The sequence below is a fragment of the Eublepharis macularius genome, chromosome 14, assembly GCF_028583425.1.
Source record: "Eublepharis macularius isolate TG4126 chromosome 14, MPM_Emac_v1.0, whole genome shotgun sequence".
Lineage (NCBI taxonomy): Eukaryota > Metazoa > Chordata > Lepidosauria > Squamata > Eublepharidae > Eublepharis > Eublepharis macularius.
The window spans coordinates 47,488,561-47,510,049 of record NC_072803.1 but is presented as its reverse complement, the minus strand read 5'-3'; the positions used below and the strand labels follow the sequence as shown (position 1 = coordinate 47,510,049).

Here is a 21,489-nt window from a genome sequence, read left to right as displayed (position 1 = left end):
TGGTGCAGCCTGAGATATTTCTGCACCAAACTTGTCTACTACAATACTGCAAAGAAATTACTGCTAAGGCCGCAAGGTGCTGTGCTTTGGCTAGCGTAATCAGACAGAACACTATTACTTCCTCTAGAAATTTTAATTAAGATTTTAATTATTTTACCCATTTTAGCACACTGATGTACTGAATTTTTAGACATGTGTAAACTTAAAATTAATGTACTCTTACAGTTAATTTTATTCTGTTATCCTTTTAGCAGTTTGCTGTAATGAAATCACTGCTGGGGTAGCAAGATTCTGCACCCTGATTAGTTTAATTAGATAGACTACCACAACTCCCTTAAGAAATGTTAACCAATATTTAACCATTTTATGTATTTAAATATATTGCTCAGTTTCCTAGATATGCTTAGACATGTAATCAATGTATTTGTTATATACTATTGTATATGCTGATGCAAATTCTGATCCTAGATCGTAATAACAATAAACTGAACTGAACTGTCTACTACAATGCAGTCCTGAAAACACACACTCATTGCATAGACCCATGTAGGATTGTGCTTAGGATCCCACTGTTAATTATGGCTGCAACCCCAGGCACTCTTACCAGGGAGTAAGCCCCACTTCTGAGTGAAGTAACATAGGTACATTGTAAGAGTTCAGACATCACATGAAACTATGGCTTATTTTAACTGTGGCTAGCTTCTTATGCCAGGATTTGATCACATACAACCGCTCAAATCCAGATATGCCTTGACAAATAATAGTTTCATTGTGGGCAGCACGCAGGAACAATCCAGAATGTCAATGCACGCAGAACATGAAACCACAGCTAAGACTGAGGTTAATAAACCAACTTGTAGCATTCCACATTTATAAGTTAATTAACCTTATGAGTTTCATTAAACCATGTTTTTTGTGATGTCCAAACTGAGCTCAAGTCTGCACAATGCATCCTCACACCCTCCAATATTTCACAGCTGGAAATACAGATACATGAGCTTGGAAACCAGGTTTTTTTGCACATCAGGGAACCCCACCCACCATTAGGCACTGCTGAGGGCTCTCACTGGCTTACTGCACCCTGCAATATTTGCCTGTGTAACACAACGTCCCACAATAGATTATCGATTGACATTTCAAAAGAGACCTCTATAGTTGCAGCATGGAAAACAGCAGCCTGTTTAATCAGCACGATGCCGTAGTGTTCACGTGCATTTATTTATTTATTTTATTTGTATTTTGCCCTCCCCGCATCAGCAGGCTCAGGGCAGATTCCAATTAACACAAAATATAAAATACAAATACCTTTAAAACCAATAAAACATCTTAAATATTTAAAAAAGAACACACACAACAAGCAATACAGCAGCAGATTTTAAAAGACATATGGCAGCAGATTCCACCAGCGACCACCACCCAACCACCTTCAGAAACATATGACAAAGGCCGGTGGTGGATACCCTTTGTAGGGGCACAGCTATCTCTAGGTGGCCGGCAGGGAGGCCCAGAGCATCAACCATATGCCTGGCAGAACAGCTCTTTCTTACAGGCCCAGCGGAAGCATAGCAAATCTGGCCGGGCCCTGATCTCTTTAGACAGAGTGTTCCACCAGGTTGGAGCCAGGACTGAAAAAGCCCTGGCTCTGGTTGACACTAAACGGGCCTCCCTGGGGCCAGGGACCAGTAGCAGCTGTTTATGGCTGGATCAGATCGTCCTCCGGGGCTCATACAGGGAGAGACGGTCCCGTAGATACACCGTTCCCAGTCTACATAGAGCTTTATAGGTTAGTACAAAAACCTTGAATCTGATCCAGTACTCCACCAGTAACTAATGCAGCTGGCGCAATACCGGTGTTATATATGCAGTGCAAGGCACTCCGGTGATGACCCATGCCATTGCATTTTGGACCAGTTGTAACCGCCGGATCAGGTTCAGGGGAAGCCCTGCGTAGAGCGCGGTACAGTAGTCTAGCCTAGAGGTGACTATTGCCTGGACCACTGTAATTAAGTTGCGAGTCAAGAGATAGGGGGCGAGTTGCCTGGTCTGTTGTAGATGGAAAAATGACGACCTGGCAACTGCTATGATCTGGGCCTCCATTTTCCAGGCTCCTAACTCTTGGGGCTGGTGTAAGCACCGCCCCAGCGAATACAGGGAGCCAGAGTCCCAAATCCACGTTCCCACAACTCAAGTACAGGATCTCCGACTTCAAGGGGTTTAACTTCAGCCGACTCTGCCATAGCCATCCAGCCAAAGCTTCAAAAGCATGCTCCAAGGCATCCAGGCTGGCCATCCATCAGCCGATATAGCTGGGTGTCATCAGCGTACTGATGACACGCAAGCCCGAAACTTCGCACCAGCTGGGCGAGGGGGCGCATATAGATGTGCAGTACTGCAAGAATGTGCAGTAAGGCCAAGGCATGCCCAGCTCCAATCAGAGACTTAACTTCTTGAGACTGAGAAACGTCAAACCTCTAGCACACACTGAAGTATGCAAACATTTAAATGCATCCTGTCAAATACAAAATGGGGCAAAATTAGGTAGAATGATTTAATTTAATTTATTATATTTATATTCTGCCCTCCCCGCTTTCGCAGGCTCAGGGCGGATTTACCAAGGAACAGAATCAGAAATTAGGGATTATCCTGGGTAAAAAGGGAACACTAGTGTTTATGTATCCTCCATTCTATATTAAAGCTGTAAATTACATCTTTTTCAACTTACACAGGTACAAACCCATCTCCCCATTTTTTTGTTTTGTTTTATACTCAGCCTGCAAAGTTTGCTCAGTCCTTTGTAGGGCTGCCAATAACCTGGAGAAGAAATGCCGTTCCTTTTTAACAGGCTTAATGGCATGTTGCTTACCAGGTGATATTATTTACCCCCATGCCAGAAAAGCTTCAACTGCCCATTTCCACACATTATATCTCTGTCAAAGGGGCAGGGCATTTCTTTCTCCAGGTCGCTGGAAACTCTAGTTCAGTGTGACATTCTAGTTGCTCCTAATACAGTTATTACTTTGCAGTTATCCTCCTTAAAAGGCGTAATATTAAATCAATCCTTTATAGAAACCTCCTAGGCAGCTGCAGGGCTCCCCTCTCTCCAGAATCCAAAGTTGCAAAACCAGAAGGGAAAATGAGAATCCATTCATGGGGAAGCAAAGTGTTTAAAAAGCAGTGTGGAAGCATTCCAGCCACACAGGACACTTCCTTGGGCAAATTTAAAATGGAGAGGGGGGAAATCACTCTTTCTGAGCCGTATCATGAGACAATGAATACAATCCAGCATTCAGCGAGAGAGATCCAAATATGCACTTAACTTTTCCACTGATGTAGATGAAAACTTGGAACTACACCACTTTACTGGATCATGCCTTTTATATTTATCTATGCACCACCTGTGGGTAAATGTCTGCCCTAAGCCAGAAAAGTTCCAATTCAAATCTTGTTTAGGACAATCAGAAATAATCAACCTAACCTACCTTACTAGGTTGTTTGGGATGAAAAGGGGCAGGCAAATGATATTTACATTGCAGGATAGAAATATAACTCTGCATCTCAAAACACTTTGAACACACCACATTCCCTTTGCTTTTGTCATTGTGCTCTGGGGAAAGCTTGCATCACACAAACTTTGATGTCAGCCAGCTCATCATATGAAGTAATAATGAAGCCAGCATGCAAACACATACACAGCCTTTCGCTCACTACTGAGTATCCACATACACACACACAGTAGCCTGGTATAAGACAGCAGAGTTGGCAGTCAGAAGGTTTGCTTCTAGCAGCCTTAATGCTTCTTTATTATAAGTATTAGTTTGGGACAGAAATTAACAGCAGGGGCCATTCCCTATGAAACTCTCAAGGCAGGGGTTCCTAACCTTGTTGAACTCATAGACACAGGGAGTTTTGAGAAGAGGAAGTGGGCATCACGACAAAGTATCTGCCATGGGGAAGGGGAAGCCAATCACAAAACATTGGAGTGTTCCACAGAATGTTACGTTCCAAGCCAAGCATCTCGGAAGCAGCCATTTCCAAACATATGCTTCTTATGAGTATACAAAGATGATGCCTCCTGGGCTCTCCTGAAGCACCTCCTGTTCCAGAGAAGTAGAGGAAAGCCAGTACTGACTTTTTGTTTAGGGGAATAAGTGGTCACTAGGCAACACATCAGCATGCACCATGGTACCCACAGGCATCATATTGGGAATCACTGATGTAAGGCATGCAGAGGAGGGGGAAGTGTTCAAAGTGGCAACCCTAGAGGGGCATCCTCTTTAAGCTGACAGAAATTTTAAAGGAAGGAACATAGAAAGCTGACTTGTCCTAAGGCAGACCATGGAACCATCTGGCTCAGTACGTTGACTGGTGGTAGCTCTCCAGTTTCCCAGGTAGTTGTCCTTCCCATAGACTTTGGAATGCTAAGTATATGCTTTACCACTGAGCCACGACTCCTTCCTAATAGCCTGGGCACACAAAGCTGGCTTATACTGGATCTGGTGATTGATCCATCAGGCTCGGAGCTATCTATTCTGACTAGCAGCAGCTCTCCAGGGAGAGCAAGGTCTTGCCCAGCCCTGCTACCCAAGATGCTGAGAATTTAACTGTGGTTCTTCTGCGTGCAAGGCCCCACAAAACAAGCAAGGAAATGAGGGAAAGCACCAGCATGGGAACACAGAGAACCTCATTAAAGGTGTGCTAGAAATAATTTATTATTCATCTACAGCTAAATATAAGTTGTGGGCTATCAGTTGCTTGATCAGACTGCACAGTACTAGCTGTGGAAGTCTATTACAGCAAAACCACCCAGGAATCTTGGGGCACCTTAAAGGTATGCTGAGACAGAAGCATTATGGATTAGAATATGCATGAAACATCATCCTTAGCAGGCAGAACAATATGCACATCTGTTCATACAAATAAAGATAAGGAAAAAAATATAAACAACATTGAGAGTAAAAAAGGATATTAAATGCAAGTGGTTTAGTTTGCATCTTAAAAGTGTACATTTAAAAGCTCAAATATATTCATAGCTCAAGTCTTCTATTTCACACTTTTGGTACCACTGTTAACAATTTGTTTTTCTCTAAATCTGTGTCGTATGTGAATCTGCAAGCGCACAGGGAGAAAAGGAAGGTGCTAAACATCCTTACCCTTTGCCTTAGCCAAATCTCATTCAGAAGACCCAACCCAAGGACATTTTAAATTATAACTGATACCTTTACTGATTTTCAGTTCATATAAGCTGCTGTGAGAGGGTATTTTTGGCTGAAAACCCAGGTTAGTAAATGTTTGTTGACTAATATTTGTGAGAAACTCACCTTTAGTATTGTTTGTGTTCATTTTGCTGTTTATTATTTGAAAAGCTCATTTAAATTTTTAATTAGAACAATAAAGTGTGCATGTTTTTCATGTATGTGCCAGCACAGAATACACTTCATGTATCTAATAAGGGGGGGGGGGCTCTAATCCACAAAAAGCTTATGCCACAATAGACTTGGTAGTCTTTAAAGTACTCAGGAGAGCACTCCTAAACTGATCTATTCAGAATCTTACTCAAGACTATTCAGTGGGACTTAAAAATGTATTTAGGACTGCACTGCAAGGCTCTTATCTATACCCAATGCTTTTTTGTGTGTGTGAAAAAGGGCTAGTACTCGTATATAAGTTTGTACTGCTTTCCACCAATTCCCCCTTACCTCTAGATCTCCATTAGGCTGTTCCTGAGGGTCTAGTCTCTCTCTTCCCATGGCTGGCACACGTGAAGCAGGCTGACATACAAGGTTCAGGACTAGGCAGAGTCCCTCCCCCCCCCGCCCCCACGCCACACACACACCTCTACACACACACACACATGCTGGAACTCAGACACAAAAATGCTCCATCTACACCTGCAGCAAAATGAAGTGGCACAACACTACAGGAACAATACCTGTTATATTTTTGAATGTCCCCTACCTTCCTCTCTATAGGCATAATATAAATAGGGCTGGGAGAGTCTCACATACTAGTTTTCTTTATTTTCTTTTTAACATGTTGGAAGTTTTTAAACAAATAAGGTAACATTCAAAACTGTAATCATCCCTGTTCAGTCAGAAACGATACATTCATTTGCACTATTCTGTTGTGTGTGCATTATGTAACCTGTCATTCCACTTTTGCACCAACTGAAACAAATGTTAATATATGCTTTCAGGCCACTCCCTCAAGTCCATCTGGCTTCAGCGATGGCAGGTGGCAGCTTGAGATGCCAACTCTTCAGTCCCTCTATCTGCCCCTTTAATATCAGTTTGATCTATAAGCAATTACCAGGTGATGTTATTAAGCTCCTTGCCATGAAGCACTTCATGTGTTCATTTCTGTATATTAAATATCTGTTAAAAGGACAAGATGTTTTCTTTCTCCTAGCCATTTGGCAACCTTATTGGCAGCTGGGAGGAAAGGAGCTCCTATATGGAGCTCAGTCCAAGCAAGAGAGGTGCCTTGTTATTGCATCTTCTCCTGCTGGCTTCAGAACTGCAGTGAGAACTGGACCTGATGGAGGGATCCTGGCTGCTTTCTGTCCACTGATTAGCCTGTCCCACTAAGGACAGATGGAGGAACGGTCTCTGCTAAAGAAGTGCCTGGCTTCTCTCTTTCATACTTCTGGCCTCACTGATGACAGCAACAGGGAGTGTGCGTGTGTTGTGTGTGTGTCCGATGGAGCTGGGTCCAGGCACAATGATGGTACCACGACTATGTACAGAACAAATTTGAGTTAATTTCTCAAGAAGAAGTCTTACAACTCAGAATGGGTCTGATCTAATGTTGCCAAGTCCGAGTTGGGAAATTCCTGGAGATTTAGGAGTGGTGCCTGGGAAAGGCTGAATGTGGGGAGAGGAGAGCGCTCAGTGGAGCATAATGCCACAGAGTCCCCCCCTCCAAAACATCCATAATCCTCCATAGAAACTGACCTCTGTCACATGGAGATGAGTTGTTTATCTGGGAGATTTCCAGGACCCACCTAGAGGTTGGCAATCCCAGTTTCTGACCTTAGTCCCTTTTGCCTCTCGCCCCTTGGCCGGTCTCCACTCTCCTCCTTTAATCCCCAAACCTCTACAAAGTAGCCTCCCGCTAAAAAGCACACAGAAAGAGCAGCGGTACTGGAACAAAAGAGAAACGTCTACGGGCGAGAATGCGCGGCCTGAACGGGCGCGGACTCACCTTCCCCTCCCTTTCAGTCCAACCCCGAGCCTCGCTCGTCCCGTGCAGAAGCCACCTCTAGGGCTAGCTGTGGGGCGGACTCACAGAGCCGAGGCTCTGTTGAGGGAGGGGAAACAAAAACAGTCCAGAACCGGAAGTTCCTCTACTAAAAAATACCCTCTGTAGGCCACTACCGTTAGGCCGCTCTGGGCACTGGAGAGCTGGGTCATAGAGAGAAAAAAGAGGAGGGCCGCTCCGATACACCACGGCTTTCCTGACGGGCGTTTCCGGTTTAAGTCTTCCGGCGTTCACATCCAGCTTCTATAGGTTTTATTTCACCAGAGACGACGGGGGAGGGGTCGAGCCCCGTGACATCAGAAGCCGGCTTTCAAACGTTCTCCGGAAGTTCAAGCCGTTCAAGCCTTTTCCATTTGACAAGCAATTTTTCTTTTAGACTTGAAAACGCATATTTGGATACTGTTTTTTATACTTACTAGTATAGTTATTTAACATGTTATATTTATATGCTATTTTCAGGCTTGTTCCGCTGCCGTTCAAAAACGACATTTCCGGGTGAGGGCGGAAGTAGCCCTGGTACAGAGGCGGGAGGAGGAGGGTGGAAGAAGGAAAGAAGACAGGCGCTGGGCGATGACGTTCGGTGCTCGCGCCGGAAGTGCCCAGGGTAGAGTCTGTGCCTGGACCCGGCGGCGGCAGCGGCAGAAGGTTCGGCCCCCTGAGAGAGGGGGGAAAGGGGGCGAGGAAGAGAAAAGGGAGGGGCAAAGGGAAGGTCAAGCCAGGGGGTGGACGTGGAGGGGGGGCTTGTCATGGCGACCTACCATGGCGAGTGGGCGGGGCCTTGAGGGGCTGAGAAAAAGTCCTGAGTAGAGCAGCGGCGGTGGGGGGGATTAGGCTGTGAGAATGAGGTTGGGGTAAGGCAAGAGCCCAGCTGGATTGGGGTCCCCAACCTCTGGCTGGTGGCTGGAGATCTCACGCAATCACAGCTGATCTCCAGGCCCCAGAGATCAGTTCCCCTGGAGGAAATGTCTGCTTTGGTGGGTGGACTCTGGCATTATATCCCACTGAGGTTTCTTCCCAACCCCCAATCCCCTCTCCAGGCTCCACCCCCTAACCTGGAGCATGGAACCCTAAATTGGATCAAGCCCAAAGGTCTGTTAAGCCCAGCATCTTGTTTTCTTCAGCCGCCAGCCAAATGCTGCTGGGAATCCTGCCCAAGGAAGGGACGAAAGCCACAGCCCTCTCTCCATTTTTGGCCCTTGCCATCAGGTATTCCAGATCACTGAATCAGGAAGTTCCATTTAACTGCCGCCCTATGGCTGCTGTCTTGTTTTGAGCCAAAGTCAGCCAGAGGGTTCTAGGAAAATCTACATGCTAGCTATGAAAGGAATAGTTCTTCCTTGTTCTGAATTCCCCATATCTGGTATTTAGGACTTCACTTTTCTTTGGGTTATTGCCAGTGACAGACTGTCTCCCCCCCCCCCCCCTTCCTTTAGATTCCACTTCAAGAGCCAAGTTCGAACCTGAACCACCCTGGCCTGCCTTACTTGCTTCTACCCAATTGCTCCATAAGTCTTTTCCCTCCCCAGATGATAATAGTAATAATAATAATGGTAGTTTTTCTCTAACATCTGAAAAAAACAAAAAGATGAAACAAAGTAAAAAGCACCCAGTGTTTCTCACAGATTTAGTGTATAAACAGATGCATGAGGAAAGGGAAGAAGACAACAAAAGATCCCTTTTTAAATAAAAGTATGCTTCAAATATAAAATATTAACGCTCATATAATACTGATACCATATTTCAATAAAAGACAATATTAATCAAAACTATTCATTTATTACTTAAACATTATGCTAAATTATTCATAATTTCTAATTTCTCATTTGCATTTTATTGTGTAGGCATTTGATTTCCAGTAGCATAAACAACTCCGGTTGATGCTGTCATGTGCATTGTTAATTCTTGATATCACCTTGGAATGTCACTCCTTACAAAGTGGAGAAGAGATAGTTCAGGCTCCAGTGGTAATTTGTATTCAGTATTTTCCCAGTTGACAACCTGCAGCCTTCATATCAAAAACACTATCTCCACTCATAGAAGCCTGTATGGCAGCTCTGATCATCATCTCAGGTTCTTTGTGGTTCTCCTTCCTGGGGCTTTGAGAACTGCTGGGCTTTAACTCCATTTTCAGTGGCCAGTCCTGTTTTATGGAATGGCCTTCCTGAGGAGATGAGAGAGGGACTCCTCAAAATGTCTTGTAATGATTTAAGTGTGTTTTAAATGTTCTCTGACTGAGGGGCATGCCAGAACTGCTTTTACACATTCTTGCTATTTTCCATAGGTACCATTAGCTGCTTTAAGAATGATCCATCTAGTATGGATTGCATTAGTATTATTTTTTACTTAAATTACTGCTTTTTGGTCTGCTAACCTCTATACAGCATAAGCACACTGGATGCTAAATTAGTATTAATGCCCTGATTCTACTACACATTTATTTAGAGTAAGTTGCACTGACTTACAGTTGTTGTTGCTCCTCTAGGAGAAATGGCCCCAGCGGGATCCAAAACCCTGTTGGACTTTAAGGAGAGAGAAGGACATTGGCAGCTACCTGCTGAGCAACATTCTAACACAGACAACTATCTAAGGTAAGCATGCTGCTTTTCCCATTCAAGTCTGATAAAGAGAGAAAAGGAGGTGCATGGGACTGAGTTGTAAAGTTGGATGCAACCAACAGTGTAGTTTACTCTACTCCCTGGTACAAAGGAAGGCCACCCTTCCAACTGCTTTCTCCCCCTTCCCCTGATAAATTTGAACACTGTACTACAGCAACCAGTGCTGAACTTGTGTGGGCTGCAGCCTACACATTTAGTTATTAAATTATAGACAGTATCTGGATAAACATGAGGATTGGAAGTGTGCTTGATTCTAACAAGTCTGAGACTATCAAGAAGCCAACATAATTTTGTGCTGGCCAGCAAAGTTCCACTATCTCAGTATGTTGCAGTCATGCATGTTTTTAGATCTCATTGCTGTCATCATATGGACAATTGTACAAACTATACATGGCTGGTTTTAAGTTACAGTTTTGCTGGGTGATATCAGCGTGGGCCTGAAACACAGCAGAGGTTATGAGTTTGGCAATTTTTATTAATACAGTGGTGCTTGTGTTTGATTCTGAACAAGACTAATACCGTATTTTGATGTACCGCAGGTAAATGTTTCCATAACCTTATGGAGAGAAAGGACTTTGAAGCATGGCTTGATAACATTTCTGTTACGTTTCTCTCTCTGACGGACTTGCAGAAAAATGAGACGCTGGATCACCTGATTGGCTTGAGCGGGGCTGTCCAGCTCAGGCATCTCTCCAATAACCTAGAGACCCTCCTCAAACGGGACTTCCTCAAACTCCTTCCGCTGGAACTCAGTTTCTATTTGTTAAAATGGCTTGACCCACAGACCTTACTCACGTGTTGCCTCGTCTCTAAGCAGTGGAACAAGGTCATAAGTGCCTGTACGGAGGTGTGGCAGACTGCCTGCAAGAAGTTGGGCTGGCAGATCGATGACTCTGTCCAGGATGCTTTGCATTGGAAAAAGGTGTACTTGAAGGCCATTTTAAGGATGAAGCAACTAAAGGACCATGAAGCCTTTGAGACCTCCTCACTGATTGGACATAGTGCCAGGGTTTATGCACTTTACTATAAAGACGGACTTCTTTGTACAGGTAGGAATGCCCAAAACACTTAGAAATGGTGGCAGAGGATATAAGCTGCATATCAGGAAATTGCAGGTTCAGTTCATACATCAGCCACCAACTCAGTTGGTGGCCTTTGGCAAGACAATGTTCTCTCAGTCTCAGCTCCCTCTCCCCCCATCAGCAATATGAGGGAAACCTTCTAGGGTTAATGCAGTGTTTCCCAGTTTTTGGTCACAAAGGGACACTTCTTCATTTCCAGAATTAAAATTGGAAGCATGCGTCTGCTTTAGAGTGTGTGAAAGTAAGAACAACCTGCTCTTGGAGAAACCCAACTCTGAGTCACTGCTTGAGTATGTTTACTGAGTGGAAAGAAGCTGAAGCTCTCTTGGCTGCTATACAGAAAGGGGTCTTTCCCAACACCAGCTACCTGGATTTGCCAAGGTTTATACCTAGGATTGATCTTTACTCAAGGCATGACTCTGCTCCTGAGCTTTCTCTCTCTTTTCATGGGAGCTGTATTGTCCTTTACTTACATTTATTTATTTGTGCACTTCATTTGTACCTTGATTTTCTCCCCAAAGTGGCATGCATCATTTTCCTCCCTTCCATTTTATCCTTAAAACAGTTGTGTGAGTTAGGTTAGGTTGAGAGTTTGACTGGCTCAGGTCACTCAGTAATCTTCCATGGCATAATGGGCATTTGAACCTGGCTCTCCTGAATCCTGCCCTGACCTGGATGGCTCAGGCTAGCCCGATCTCATCAGATCTTGGAAGCTAAGCAGAGTCGGCCCTGATTAGTACTTGAGTGGGAAACTACCAAGGAAGACCAAGGTCTCTATGCAGAGGCAGACAGTGGCAAATTACTTCTGTTTGTCCCTTGCCTTGAAAACATTAGCAGGGGCCATTGTAAGTTGGCTGAAACTTAAAGCACTGTACATGCACACACAGCCCTGGATTCTAGTCTGACACTGCTCAGCTCCAGGACAGATTCACAATGGAGCATGGCTCCTTTGTGGTCATTGTATTTTGGCTTAAATCAGAAAAATGCAACTGCATTAAATTAGGAAAATGCAAAAAAACAAAGATTGGGTTGTGTGGAAGTGGTGTGATATACATGATCATATAGACCAGTATCGTCTATACTACAGTGTAGTTTGGCTTCTTTCAAATAACAATAATATCCATGGCTAGTTGGGAAGCTGAGTTAAAGGCTCTTCTGCACCAGTAAATCCCATACTCTATGCTGTGCAATGGCTTGTGTGCCAGCAGCGTGGGAGAGCCCGGTTCAGATCCCACTCTTCCATGAAGCTTGCTGGGTGACCATAGGCCAGTTACACTTGGCTTAACCTACATCATGGGGCTCTAATGAGGATAAAATGGAAGGAGTATGATGTGCACAGCTTCAGTTTCTTGAAGTAAAGCCAGGATAAAAAATACATTATATTTTTAGAAGCCCATATTACTGGCCTGTTGAAGAGGCTGCCTGTTGCATCCATACATAAGCCTCAAGTTCTGGCATGTTGAATAGAAGCCAAATTCCAATAACTTGTACAGAAAAAATGGCGATTTTATGTGCTAAACAGTTTCAGGTTAGAGAGCAAAAAGGCCCTCCAGACAATTCAGAAAGTAGTGTGCTATCAGACATGTAGGAAATGAAAGGAGAGATTCTTTCCAGTTTCATTTTGCAAATGGGTCACTGAGTCAGGCCAAACTACCAGCAATCACGTAGCTGACTTGGGTCTTCTAGTTCTAGGTGCAACATTTTTATTCTCTGGCTTATGCGGGGGCTTCTGAATTTCTAGGTGGTAAACCGCCCTTCTTTCCTTCCTCTTCCTTTGAACGGCAGGTTCAGACGACTTGTCTGCAAAGCTGTGGGATGTGAGCACGGGTCAGTGCATCTACGGGATCCAGACCCACACCTGTGCGGCAGTGAAGTTTGATGAACAAAAACTTGTCACTGGCTCTTTTGATAACACTGTTGCCTGTTGGGAGTGGAGCTCAGGAGCCAAGACCCAGTATTTCCGAGGCCACACAGGAGCAGGTGGGTTTGTGGACTCCAAAACAGGCTGAAACATTTTACTGTTTTGAGGATTTTTTTGGTATTTTATTAATAGGTTTTTTTCTTGAAGAGAATTTCTTAAAAATCCCGCCCAAGTACATTGCAGATAACTGAATACTATGAGAAATTGCTCCTTAACACTTAAGTTGAAAGGCTGTGCATAGAAGATAGAGAGCTAAAGTGTTATTCTAAGCAGACTTCACATCCTTCAAAGTCCACACACTTAATTGTTCATTTTTGGTAGGAGCAAATTGCAGGACTGAGTTTACTAAAATCATTTCTATCCCTGACCTTTAGTCCAAGTAGATTTGTAACAAGCTAAAAAACAAAAAACGTTGCAATGAAAACAAGGCATCAACCAGCAATCCGTCCTTAATTCTCACCGTAACCATATTTAAAGCTAGTGTTACCAAAAAGCATGACACACCAGCCCAGCCATTAAAGAGCAGAATATCCAACAAAGGCTCTATTAAAAAGCAGCCTGTTAAGCTTGCAATGGAATGCCAGCAGAGCTGGAACGAGGCAGACCTCCCTTCAGGATCTGCAGAGCCATAGTCCTATGAGCAAGAAGGTCCTCTCTCCGGTGGCCCCTTAACCATTCTTGTGATGGTGGAGGCACACGGAGAAGAGCCTCCAATGGCAATCTTAGTGCCCAGTTACTGGCATTGTTACTAGTTTTCAGGGGGCAAGCAACCCTCCCTCTGGTCCTTACAAATGATGATACCCAAATGAAATAAAAAAGGAAGCTTTAAGAGAAGAGTTAACTGTTATTCTCTGATTCTGTCATTCTAGTCCAGTTTATTTAGTTATTGATTGTTTAATACTGTCTGGTTGCACTGTGTCTATCTTCTGTAATCCTCCCTGAAACTCAATGAGGAAGGTGGACTATAAATGAAATAAATAAATGGACCGGATTAGTCCCAGATGATAGAAAGAAAGTTGGCATCGTTGATCTTTAAGTTTGTTCTTTCTGTCTTCTGTGTTGTAGTTTTTAGCGTGGATTACAACGATGAGTTGGATATCCTGGTCAGCGGCTCAGCAGATTTCACTGTGAAAGTCTGGGCTTTGTCGACTGGAGTGTGTCTCAACACCCTGACCGGACACACTGAATGGGTCACTAAGGTGTGCCTGGTTTGACTTTTTTGGCTTAGCTTTATTTGTCCTTCTGTGGGTGAACTCCATACTGAGTGTCATTTGGAGAAAGTTGTAGGTTTTATTTATTACATTTGTTTGCTGCCTTTCTGCCCAAATAGGGTCCCCCAAGACAGCAAATTTCAAAACATTTAAAAAAATTAGAACAACATTTTAAAGTTTGCAATATTTAAACAACTGCACTTTTTCCAGTCGATTATGAATGAGCCTTAACGGATCTGGGTCTAGTTAGCATCTCTACCTTGAGTTCGGTGATGGGAGAGCAGTGGGGATATAAATATTAACAATGTATTGAAAATTCTAATGTGAGTTCTGTTTTCTATGACCTATATCAGGGAGGGCCCATTTAGCATCGTACTGTCTGTCCTGGCTGAGAAGCATTTTATCTGTTTAATTTATAGCCTGCTCCTCATCAATCAGTTTCTTGGGATGGAAAAGCACAAAATTAAAATGTCTCTGCAGGAGAGATCCCAAGCCATGCTACCTGTGATTCTTTTGAACTAGAAGGGCCTGGGTTTGAGCCCGACACCTTCTTGCATGCAAAGCAGCGGAACTGCCTGTGAATTAACTAAGGGACTGATAGTCCGCAGGCAGAAGGGATGTTCAGTTCCTAGTATCTCCAGTTAAAGGATGTCAAGGGTGGAAGGACTCTTCTGTGCTTGTGACCTTGCAGAGCCGCTGCCCTTTGGAACTGATAACAGTGGGGTAGATGGTTTGACTCCCTGTTCATGTGAGCCTGCTCCTGTTTGCATCACCAAGATGGCATTTGAAGTTGCCATGATGCCCGCCGGTACATTTCCTGATACTCATTTTTCTTCTCCAAAGATTCTCTTCCCCCCAAAGTGAAGAGCCAATCCTGGCTTTCCTCCACCTCACTGGAGCAGGAGGCAATTCAAATGAGCCTAGGAGGCGTCGCTCGTGTGTCTGCAGGGAACACCCATTCAGAACCAGCTTTCTCCATCCTAGGAGAATGCTTGAATTGCAGACTCCCAGCATTTTGTGATTGCCCCAGCCGTTTCATGGTGGTTCCCACTTCCCTTTCTCAAACGTTCTAAAAGTTCCTTCAAGCTCAACAGGTTTGAGGAACCTTGCTCTGGAGCTGTAGAATATTGGGAGCTGCCTCTTACAGAGTGAAGGTTTCTACCCCTTAGGATGCAAATGCACTTGAACAAACACTGCAGTATCGCTGAGAATGGGTCTTGTGAAACTGGCTCTTACCTTCCCTCTGGTTGCAGGTGGTCTTGCAGAAGTGCAAAGTCAAATCTGTCATGCACAGTCCTGGGGATTACATTCTGTTAAGTGCTGATAAATATGAAATCAAGGTAATGGCTTTATTGGTCTTGTTAAACTCTAGGAAGTTGGGGAAATTGCGGATTTGAACATTAAGGGGATCATTTTGAAGGCACACGTGAAAATCTGTTTGGTTGGGTATAACTAAATGCATGCTTGATCAAATACTGCCCAGCAATGGAACACAAATCCTCAGTACTCCATTCCAGATAGATAAACCCTTCCTTGTATGGGGCTGATATTGCAAAATAAGGTTGTGTCTTGTCTACATGTTATGCAGTTAATTCAAGAACACCCCTGAAAGTGTTGCCTCTAGTTTGTTCACCTGCACTACCAGTTTTTTTCTTGTTCTTAATTATTCTACTATATAAAAGGCAAGCCGTGTTGCCAATGACTCACTTTTTATCCTGGCACAGGTGCAGTGAGCCGTCGGTGACACTGCGCCTGCACCAGGATAAGCCTGGAGAAGGCGCAGCAATCCCAAGGCCTTTGTGGCGTGGTCCTCCCAAGGAGGCTTCTGGACCAATGAAGGTGGCAGGGAGGCCCAGTGCACCAGTGTGACCCTCAGCTGGCCGCAATGGCGACAGGAAGGCCCAGTGCAGCAGCGACCCCAAACAGGCCAAGGCAGTGCGACAGCCCTGGAGTGCTCCTGTGCTCCGCAGTGGGCTGATTTTTATTTCAGCCCATTTAAAGCTGAATTGGACCCATTTGGGGCTGAAATCAGGCCTCTGTGGAATGCAGGAGCACTCCAAGGCCTGTTGCGCAGCCCTGGCAGCGTTCCTGTGTTTTGCAGCAGGCCGATTTTGGCCCACTGCAGAGCACAGGAGCCATTTTCTAGAGTTTGGTTGCTAGTTTATAAATAAAATCGAGGTGCATAGCACTTCACAGACATCAGCAAGAGGTCAGGTCTCTGCCCTGTCTAAGTTCTTACAGTGGGAGAGATGAAGATGAATGTGCAGTTACCCAGATTTAGATTTACATTCTTTAGTGGATGAAAGCACTAAGACAACAGATGGGACAATGAGTCCTGCATGCGGAAAGCCCCACCTTCAAACCTTAATGTCTCAAGTTAAAGGATCTGAGATAGCAGGAACTGAGGAAGACTTATCTCTGAAAACTTGGCGAGATGCTGCTCGTTTGAGTAGGCAATACTTAGCGGACCAGTGGTCTGAGTTCATCTAGACAGAGGCTTAATTATAAAGGTGCATTTGAGGGGGATTTGAAGGTGCTTGGGGAGGTCGTTCAGAGCATAAGAGATTCCTCGATTGGGTGCTGGCAAATCGCACTGTTTCCTCTTAGGTTGCCACAGACTTCCAAGTTTTCCACCTTGTAATTTTTTTAAATAGATCTGGCCTATTGGAAGAGAGATCAACTGCAAATGCTTAAAAACCCTGACGGTGTCGGAAGACCGCAGCATCTCTCTGCAGCCCCGGCTTCACTTTGATGGGAAATACATTGTGTGTAGTTCAGCTCTCGGATTGTACCAGTGGGACTTTGCCAGCTATGATATTCTCAGGTAAGCAATTTGAATTCAAGGTTGGGAAATTTGTGCCCAGGAAACATAGCCTTGATCCTTGTTGCAGCTTCTTCTGGGAATTGGTCAGGGAAGAACAGGGAGGCAATTGGGGGAGAAATGTCATGGATCATTCCTTATATTTATGAAGGAACAAGTTAAGGTTAACAAGACAGCTAACTAGTGACAGCCTTTGTCTGCAGTTTCAAGTGACTGGGGCTTGAAACTACAGCTAGGAACTCTTTCAGGGCTGTTTAGGATTTTTCACAATGTCCCATCTTGAACATATTAGCTTGTCAGATCTGGTTTGCTTGGTGGTGGAAAGTGCCATCAAGCCATAGCTAGCTTATGGTGACCCCTTCTGGGGTTTTGAAGGCAAGAGACTAACAGAGCTGGTTCGTCATTGCCTGCCTCTGCATAACAACTCTGGTCTTCTTGGGAGGTCTCCCATCCAATTACTAAGCGTGATCAACCCTGCTTATCTTCTGAGATCAGATGAGATTGGAATTGCCTGGGCTCTACAAACCAGGGCAGTTTTTTTGTTACCAAACTATAAAAATAAGTTTGACAGTTAAAGGTCCAGTAGCACCTTTAAGACTAACCAACTTTACTGTAGCTTAAGCTTTCGAGAACCACAGTTCTCTTCATCAAATGCATGGAGGGTATGAAGAAACTTGGTCAGATATATATAGGTGGTGAGGGGAGGGGGGGGAGTAGATGCAATCAGTAGCTTCTGATAATGGGATTAGTTTGCTTCTGATAATGAAATCAGCTACTTCTGATAATGAGATTACCAGTCATAGTCTCTATTCAATCCAAGTCTGACTGAGTCAAATTTACATATGAATTCCAATTCCAATGAATTCCTAGTGGAGATGGATTTAGCATGGTATGAGACAAATTCATGGAGGAGAAGTCCATCAGTGGTTATTAGCCATGATAGCTAAATAGAACCTCTGGAGTCAGTTGCTGTAGGGGGAGGGGTAAACATTGAGGAGATTCAGTCTCTGAACCCATGTTGGTAGACGGCTTGAGACATCTGGTTAGAAACAGGGTTTGATGTACCTTTGGTCCGATCAAGCTGCTCCTTTTTTGGGCCTCTGCATTGTCAGCCACAAGGTTCCCCAACACCACATGCAGGGCACTGATCCAGAGGTTTCGTAGGGAAATCCTTTAGTACATCATCAACATGCTTTATTTAAAGTAACTGTAGCCTGCCTTTCTTCAATTAGCCCAAAGCAGGTAACATTGCCAAACCAAGTTCATTAATATTCATGTAAGTGGCTTCTGAAATAAAGCAGTTTCTGCTGGCTTTCTGAAGGCCAGCTAGGAGGAGATCTTTCACATCTTCAAGGGAAGTTTGTTCCACACTTGCGGGGCAGCTACGGAAGAGGAGAGGGCGTGGCCAACCATGCCACTGAAAAGAACTACGCTGTACCTTCAACGTGCATTGGTCTGGGGGGTGTAATTGGTGTGCAGGTTCAAAATGGGGGAGATGATCCTTTGGTTTTGTGAAAGGCTCTAAAGGAGAGCACCAACATTTTGAATTGAACCCGAAAACAAATAGGAAGCCCGTGAAGCTCTTTCAGTAACATCATCATATGATAAAATGGTTAGTCTCTGTTAACATGTGAGCAGCCACATTTTGAACTATCTGTAGCTTCCAGATTACCTTCAAGGGTAATCTCACATACAGTGTGATACAGTAGTCTGTCCTAGAAGGCCAGCCCTGTCCAGGAGGATTGATAACCTACAACTAGGATTTGAATGGAAAAAAGCATATTTTGCCTGCACTGTCGTGTGTTTTCCCAGGGTGTGTGGGTGCGTCTAATAAGATTTCCCCTCTTAACGGAATCTGCTAGCAGTAGCTTTACTCAGTGATTCTCAAGCCGGGATTTGGTGCCCAAAATTAGGTTGTGATTATCATGGATGGGTCACGAGACCAGGAGGGAACGGAGGGGCATTGGGTGAGCTGGGAGAGGAGATTCAATGGCAGATTTGAGATTGCCTCTGCTTAAGGTACAAAATGGCCACGCAATACAGCCTGTGGCTTAGTAATGCTATATTATTGTCAATACAGCATTCAAAATGATAGATTATAAACTTTTTCATCGCTAACTGTTGCGAGTTTTCTGCATTTTATGCTGAGGAAGGGGAAAGAAACATGGAGTTACTTTTGCAAATGAGCCTCAAAGTAGAATCAAAGTGTGAGAGTGACTGTCTTGCAGCCTCCAGTTGAGGCAAACCAATCCCTTCCAGGACATCAAGCTTCAACACAAGCAGTACCTCTGTCTTGCTCAGCACATTCTCAGTCTTCCATTTTGACCGCAGCATCCAGGCACTGGCTTAGATGTAACTCTGTTTAAAGTCCCATTTCTTTCAGGCTAACCTGTCCTTTGCAGATCATGCTTTTTTAAAAAAAATTTCCCCCTTGCCTCCTTCTCACTACAGGGTTATCAAACCTCCTGAGTTTGCAAACTTGTCCTTGCTGGGCTTCGGAGACATTTTTGCCCTCCTGTTTGATAACCACTACCTGTACATCATGGATTTGAGGACAGAGAAACTGATCAGTCGCTGGCCGCTGCCAGAATACAGGAAGTCCAAGAGGGGGTCGAGCTTTCTGGCGGGAGAAATGTCTTGGCTCGATGGCTTGGATGGCCAGAACGACATGGGCTTGGTCTTTGCTACCAGCATGCCCGACCACAGTATTCATCTGGTTTTGTGGAAGGAACATGGCTGAAGGGGAGCAGCAGATACATGTGTGATGTGGCTTTTTTAAAACAAATGAACAGCTGAGACTGCCAGCAACAAGTCAACCAGAGGAGACTTTGCATGAACCAAAGCTGCTCATCTTCCAGACACCATCATGCAGTGTACAATCATTTTACCTTTAATTTTCTAGGGCATTGGAGGAGATGGGGAGGTACAGAATAATACAGAGGGGTGTGTTATTATTATTATTTTTAGAAACATTAATGCACCACAGCATGCGTAACATCCTTCACACCAACACGTGTGTATTCATGTTCAAGCATACACATTTGGGCATCTTTCTCGACTATGGCTTTATGGTTGTTGGTTTGGCTTTTCTTTTTCTCTTAAAAAAAGATACCATTCAAAAGAAGAAGGGTATTGGCTCTCAGCCCTTCCCACTCTTGCCCCCATCTCTCTCAGAAAGAAAAAGAGGAGGTAGTGAATTAAATTGTTTTTTAGATACCTTGTTCACTAGGTGTTCACCTCCACTGGGAAAAATCAGATTTCTGCAAGCTGGGACTGTGCTGGTTAATCAGTTTCTCTGTTTCAGATGTTACTTCACCCCTTACACAAACCAACAACTCTGTGTGCAGTGAAAGTGGACCTCTCCCCTGTGTGCATCTTTTCTGAGTCTCAGCTGTTACCATGCATAGAAATGAATATCTGAAGCAGGAGATCTCGCAGTTGTTTGGAAAAAAAGCAGTGAGCCCCTCTACTCAGCAGATTCGCTTTTTCTCTCAAAGGTCTGGCTCCTTTGGAATGGGCATTCACTTCTGTGTATGGTGAAGGGGAACTGGTGCTTGGAGGGAAGTCAACATCCCAGCACTCCTTCACTGGAGGCATGATTGGTCTTGTAAGGCAAATTCTTGGGCCAAGCTGAGAGAGTCACCTTTTTCACATGGCACCAAGTCAGTGGAAGGCACCATCGGCCTGTAGTGGTTACTGGCACAGGAAAGCTCTGCCAATGTGTGTTGTTGAAAGCGGCGTTGAGCCTGCTTGCTTAGCAGATTCAGCGTTCCTCTCAAAGGCATAGCTTCCTTGGAATAGGCATTCGTCTGTCTCATCCTGATCTCTCTGCAAGAGATCTACAGGTGTTTCCATCACAGCTTCCTGAATCTAATGAGAAAAGGCAAGATGGTCACAAGGATGGGTAGTAGGTAAGAGCTCCGTTGGGAAGCAATTTCCTTTGCTTAGGAAAAGAACTGGATAATGAAGATTTGGGAGGAAGTATTCTAGCAGTATGCACTTGTTAGGCTTCATCTCCGCTGCTAATCTCTGCAGGCACACAGAGGCTTCTCTTCCTGCAATGGCTCATTGAAGAGCTACCAGCGCAGTACTGTCAAATCAAAAGAAGCTCTACGTCTTTCCAAGGATGTTTCTTTGACAGTGTGTTTCCAGTGCAGAGGCCAAAGCTGTAGGTTGGCTGAAGCCTGGCAGCCTTTCAGTTTGAAATCCAACTGAAGTAATTTAAGGTTGAAATATAGCGGGACAAACTGAACAATATGTAGCAGAGGGGATGGCTTCTCCCTACCCATCTACCTCTGCTTCTGTTCTTGGAGGGGTTCTGGATCAAAGATGGCAGTCTTTTTCCAGCGCGTGCTACAAAAGTTTACACGACAATATTAATAAAACCATCTGCCTGGTTGAACTTTAGTGCTAATGCTTTTTGGGTCCTCAGGTGCTAAAATATGCTCACAACCTCACCCCTTTCAGAGTTAAATCCTGAAAGTTGTAGGCTCCAGGTTGGCCAGCGAATGGGTTAAATCTAAGCCCTTGCCCTAAGATGCTGAAGCTGCTGTATGTGGCTACTTTTGATGCGTTCTGCGCA

At 44.4% G+C, this 21,489-nt stretch overlaps 2 protein-coding genes across 2 annotated transcripts in view; one reads left to right on the top strand and one right to left on the bottom strand.

The window, feature by feature from the left end:
• The window catches only part of SLC2A8 (solute carrier family 2 member 8), a 36,316-nt gene extending 29,049 nt beyond the window's left edge, over positions 1 to 7,267 (bottom strand). Inside the window, exon 1 of the mRNA XM_054997401.1 lies at positions 7,201 to 7,267. The gene's annotated coding sequence lies outside the window, so the exon portion shown is untranslated. The remainder of the gene's footprint in view (positions 1 to 7,200) is intronic.
• Positions 7,268 to 7,512: 245 nt separating this feature from the next.
• On the top strand, positions 7,513 to 21,314 carry FBXW2 (F-box and WD repeat domain containing 2). Its single transcript, XM_054998541.1, has 8 exons — positions 7,513 to 7,902; positions 9,740 to 9,845; positions 10,412 to 10,921; positions 12,740 to 12,934; positions 13,941 to 14,074; positions 15,340 to 15,426; positions 16,741 to 16,910; positions 19,359 to 21,314. The coding sequence occupies exons 3-8, from the start codon at positions 10,432 to 10,434 to the stop codon at positions 19,645 to 19,647; spliced, it is 1,365 nt and encodes a 454-aa protein (XP_054854516.1). The 5' UTR covers positions 7,513 to 7,902; positions 9,740 to 9,845; positions 10,412 to 10,431; the 3' UTR covers positions 19,648 to 21,314.
• The last annotated feature ends 175 nt before the right edge of the window (positions 21,315 to 21,489 follow it).

Excerpts from the sequence above, each read along its gene's own strand:
- FBXW2 (XM_054998541.1), top strand. The coding sequence starts at position 10,432 with ATGGAGAGAAAGGACTTTGAAGCATGGCTTGATAACATTTCTGTTACG. Across the intron at positions 14,075-15,339 it reads ACACTGAATGGGTCACTAAG|GTGGTCTTGCAGAAGTGCAA; the intron begins GTGTGCCTGGTT and ends CTCTGGTTGCAG. Across the intron at positions 16,911-19,358 it reads GCCAGCTATGATATTCTCAG|GGTTATCAAACCTCCTGAGT; the intron begins GTAAGCAATTTG and ends TTCTCACTACAG.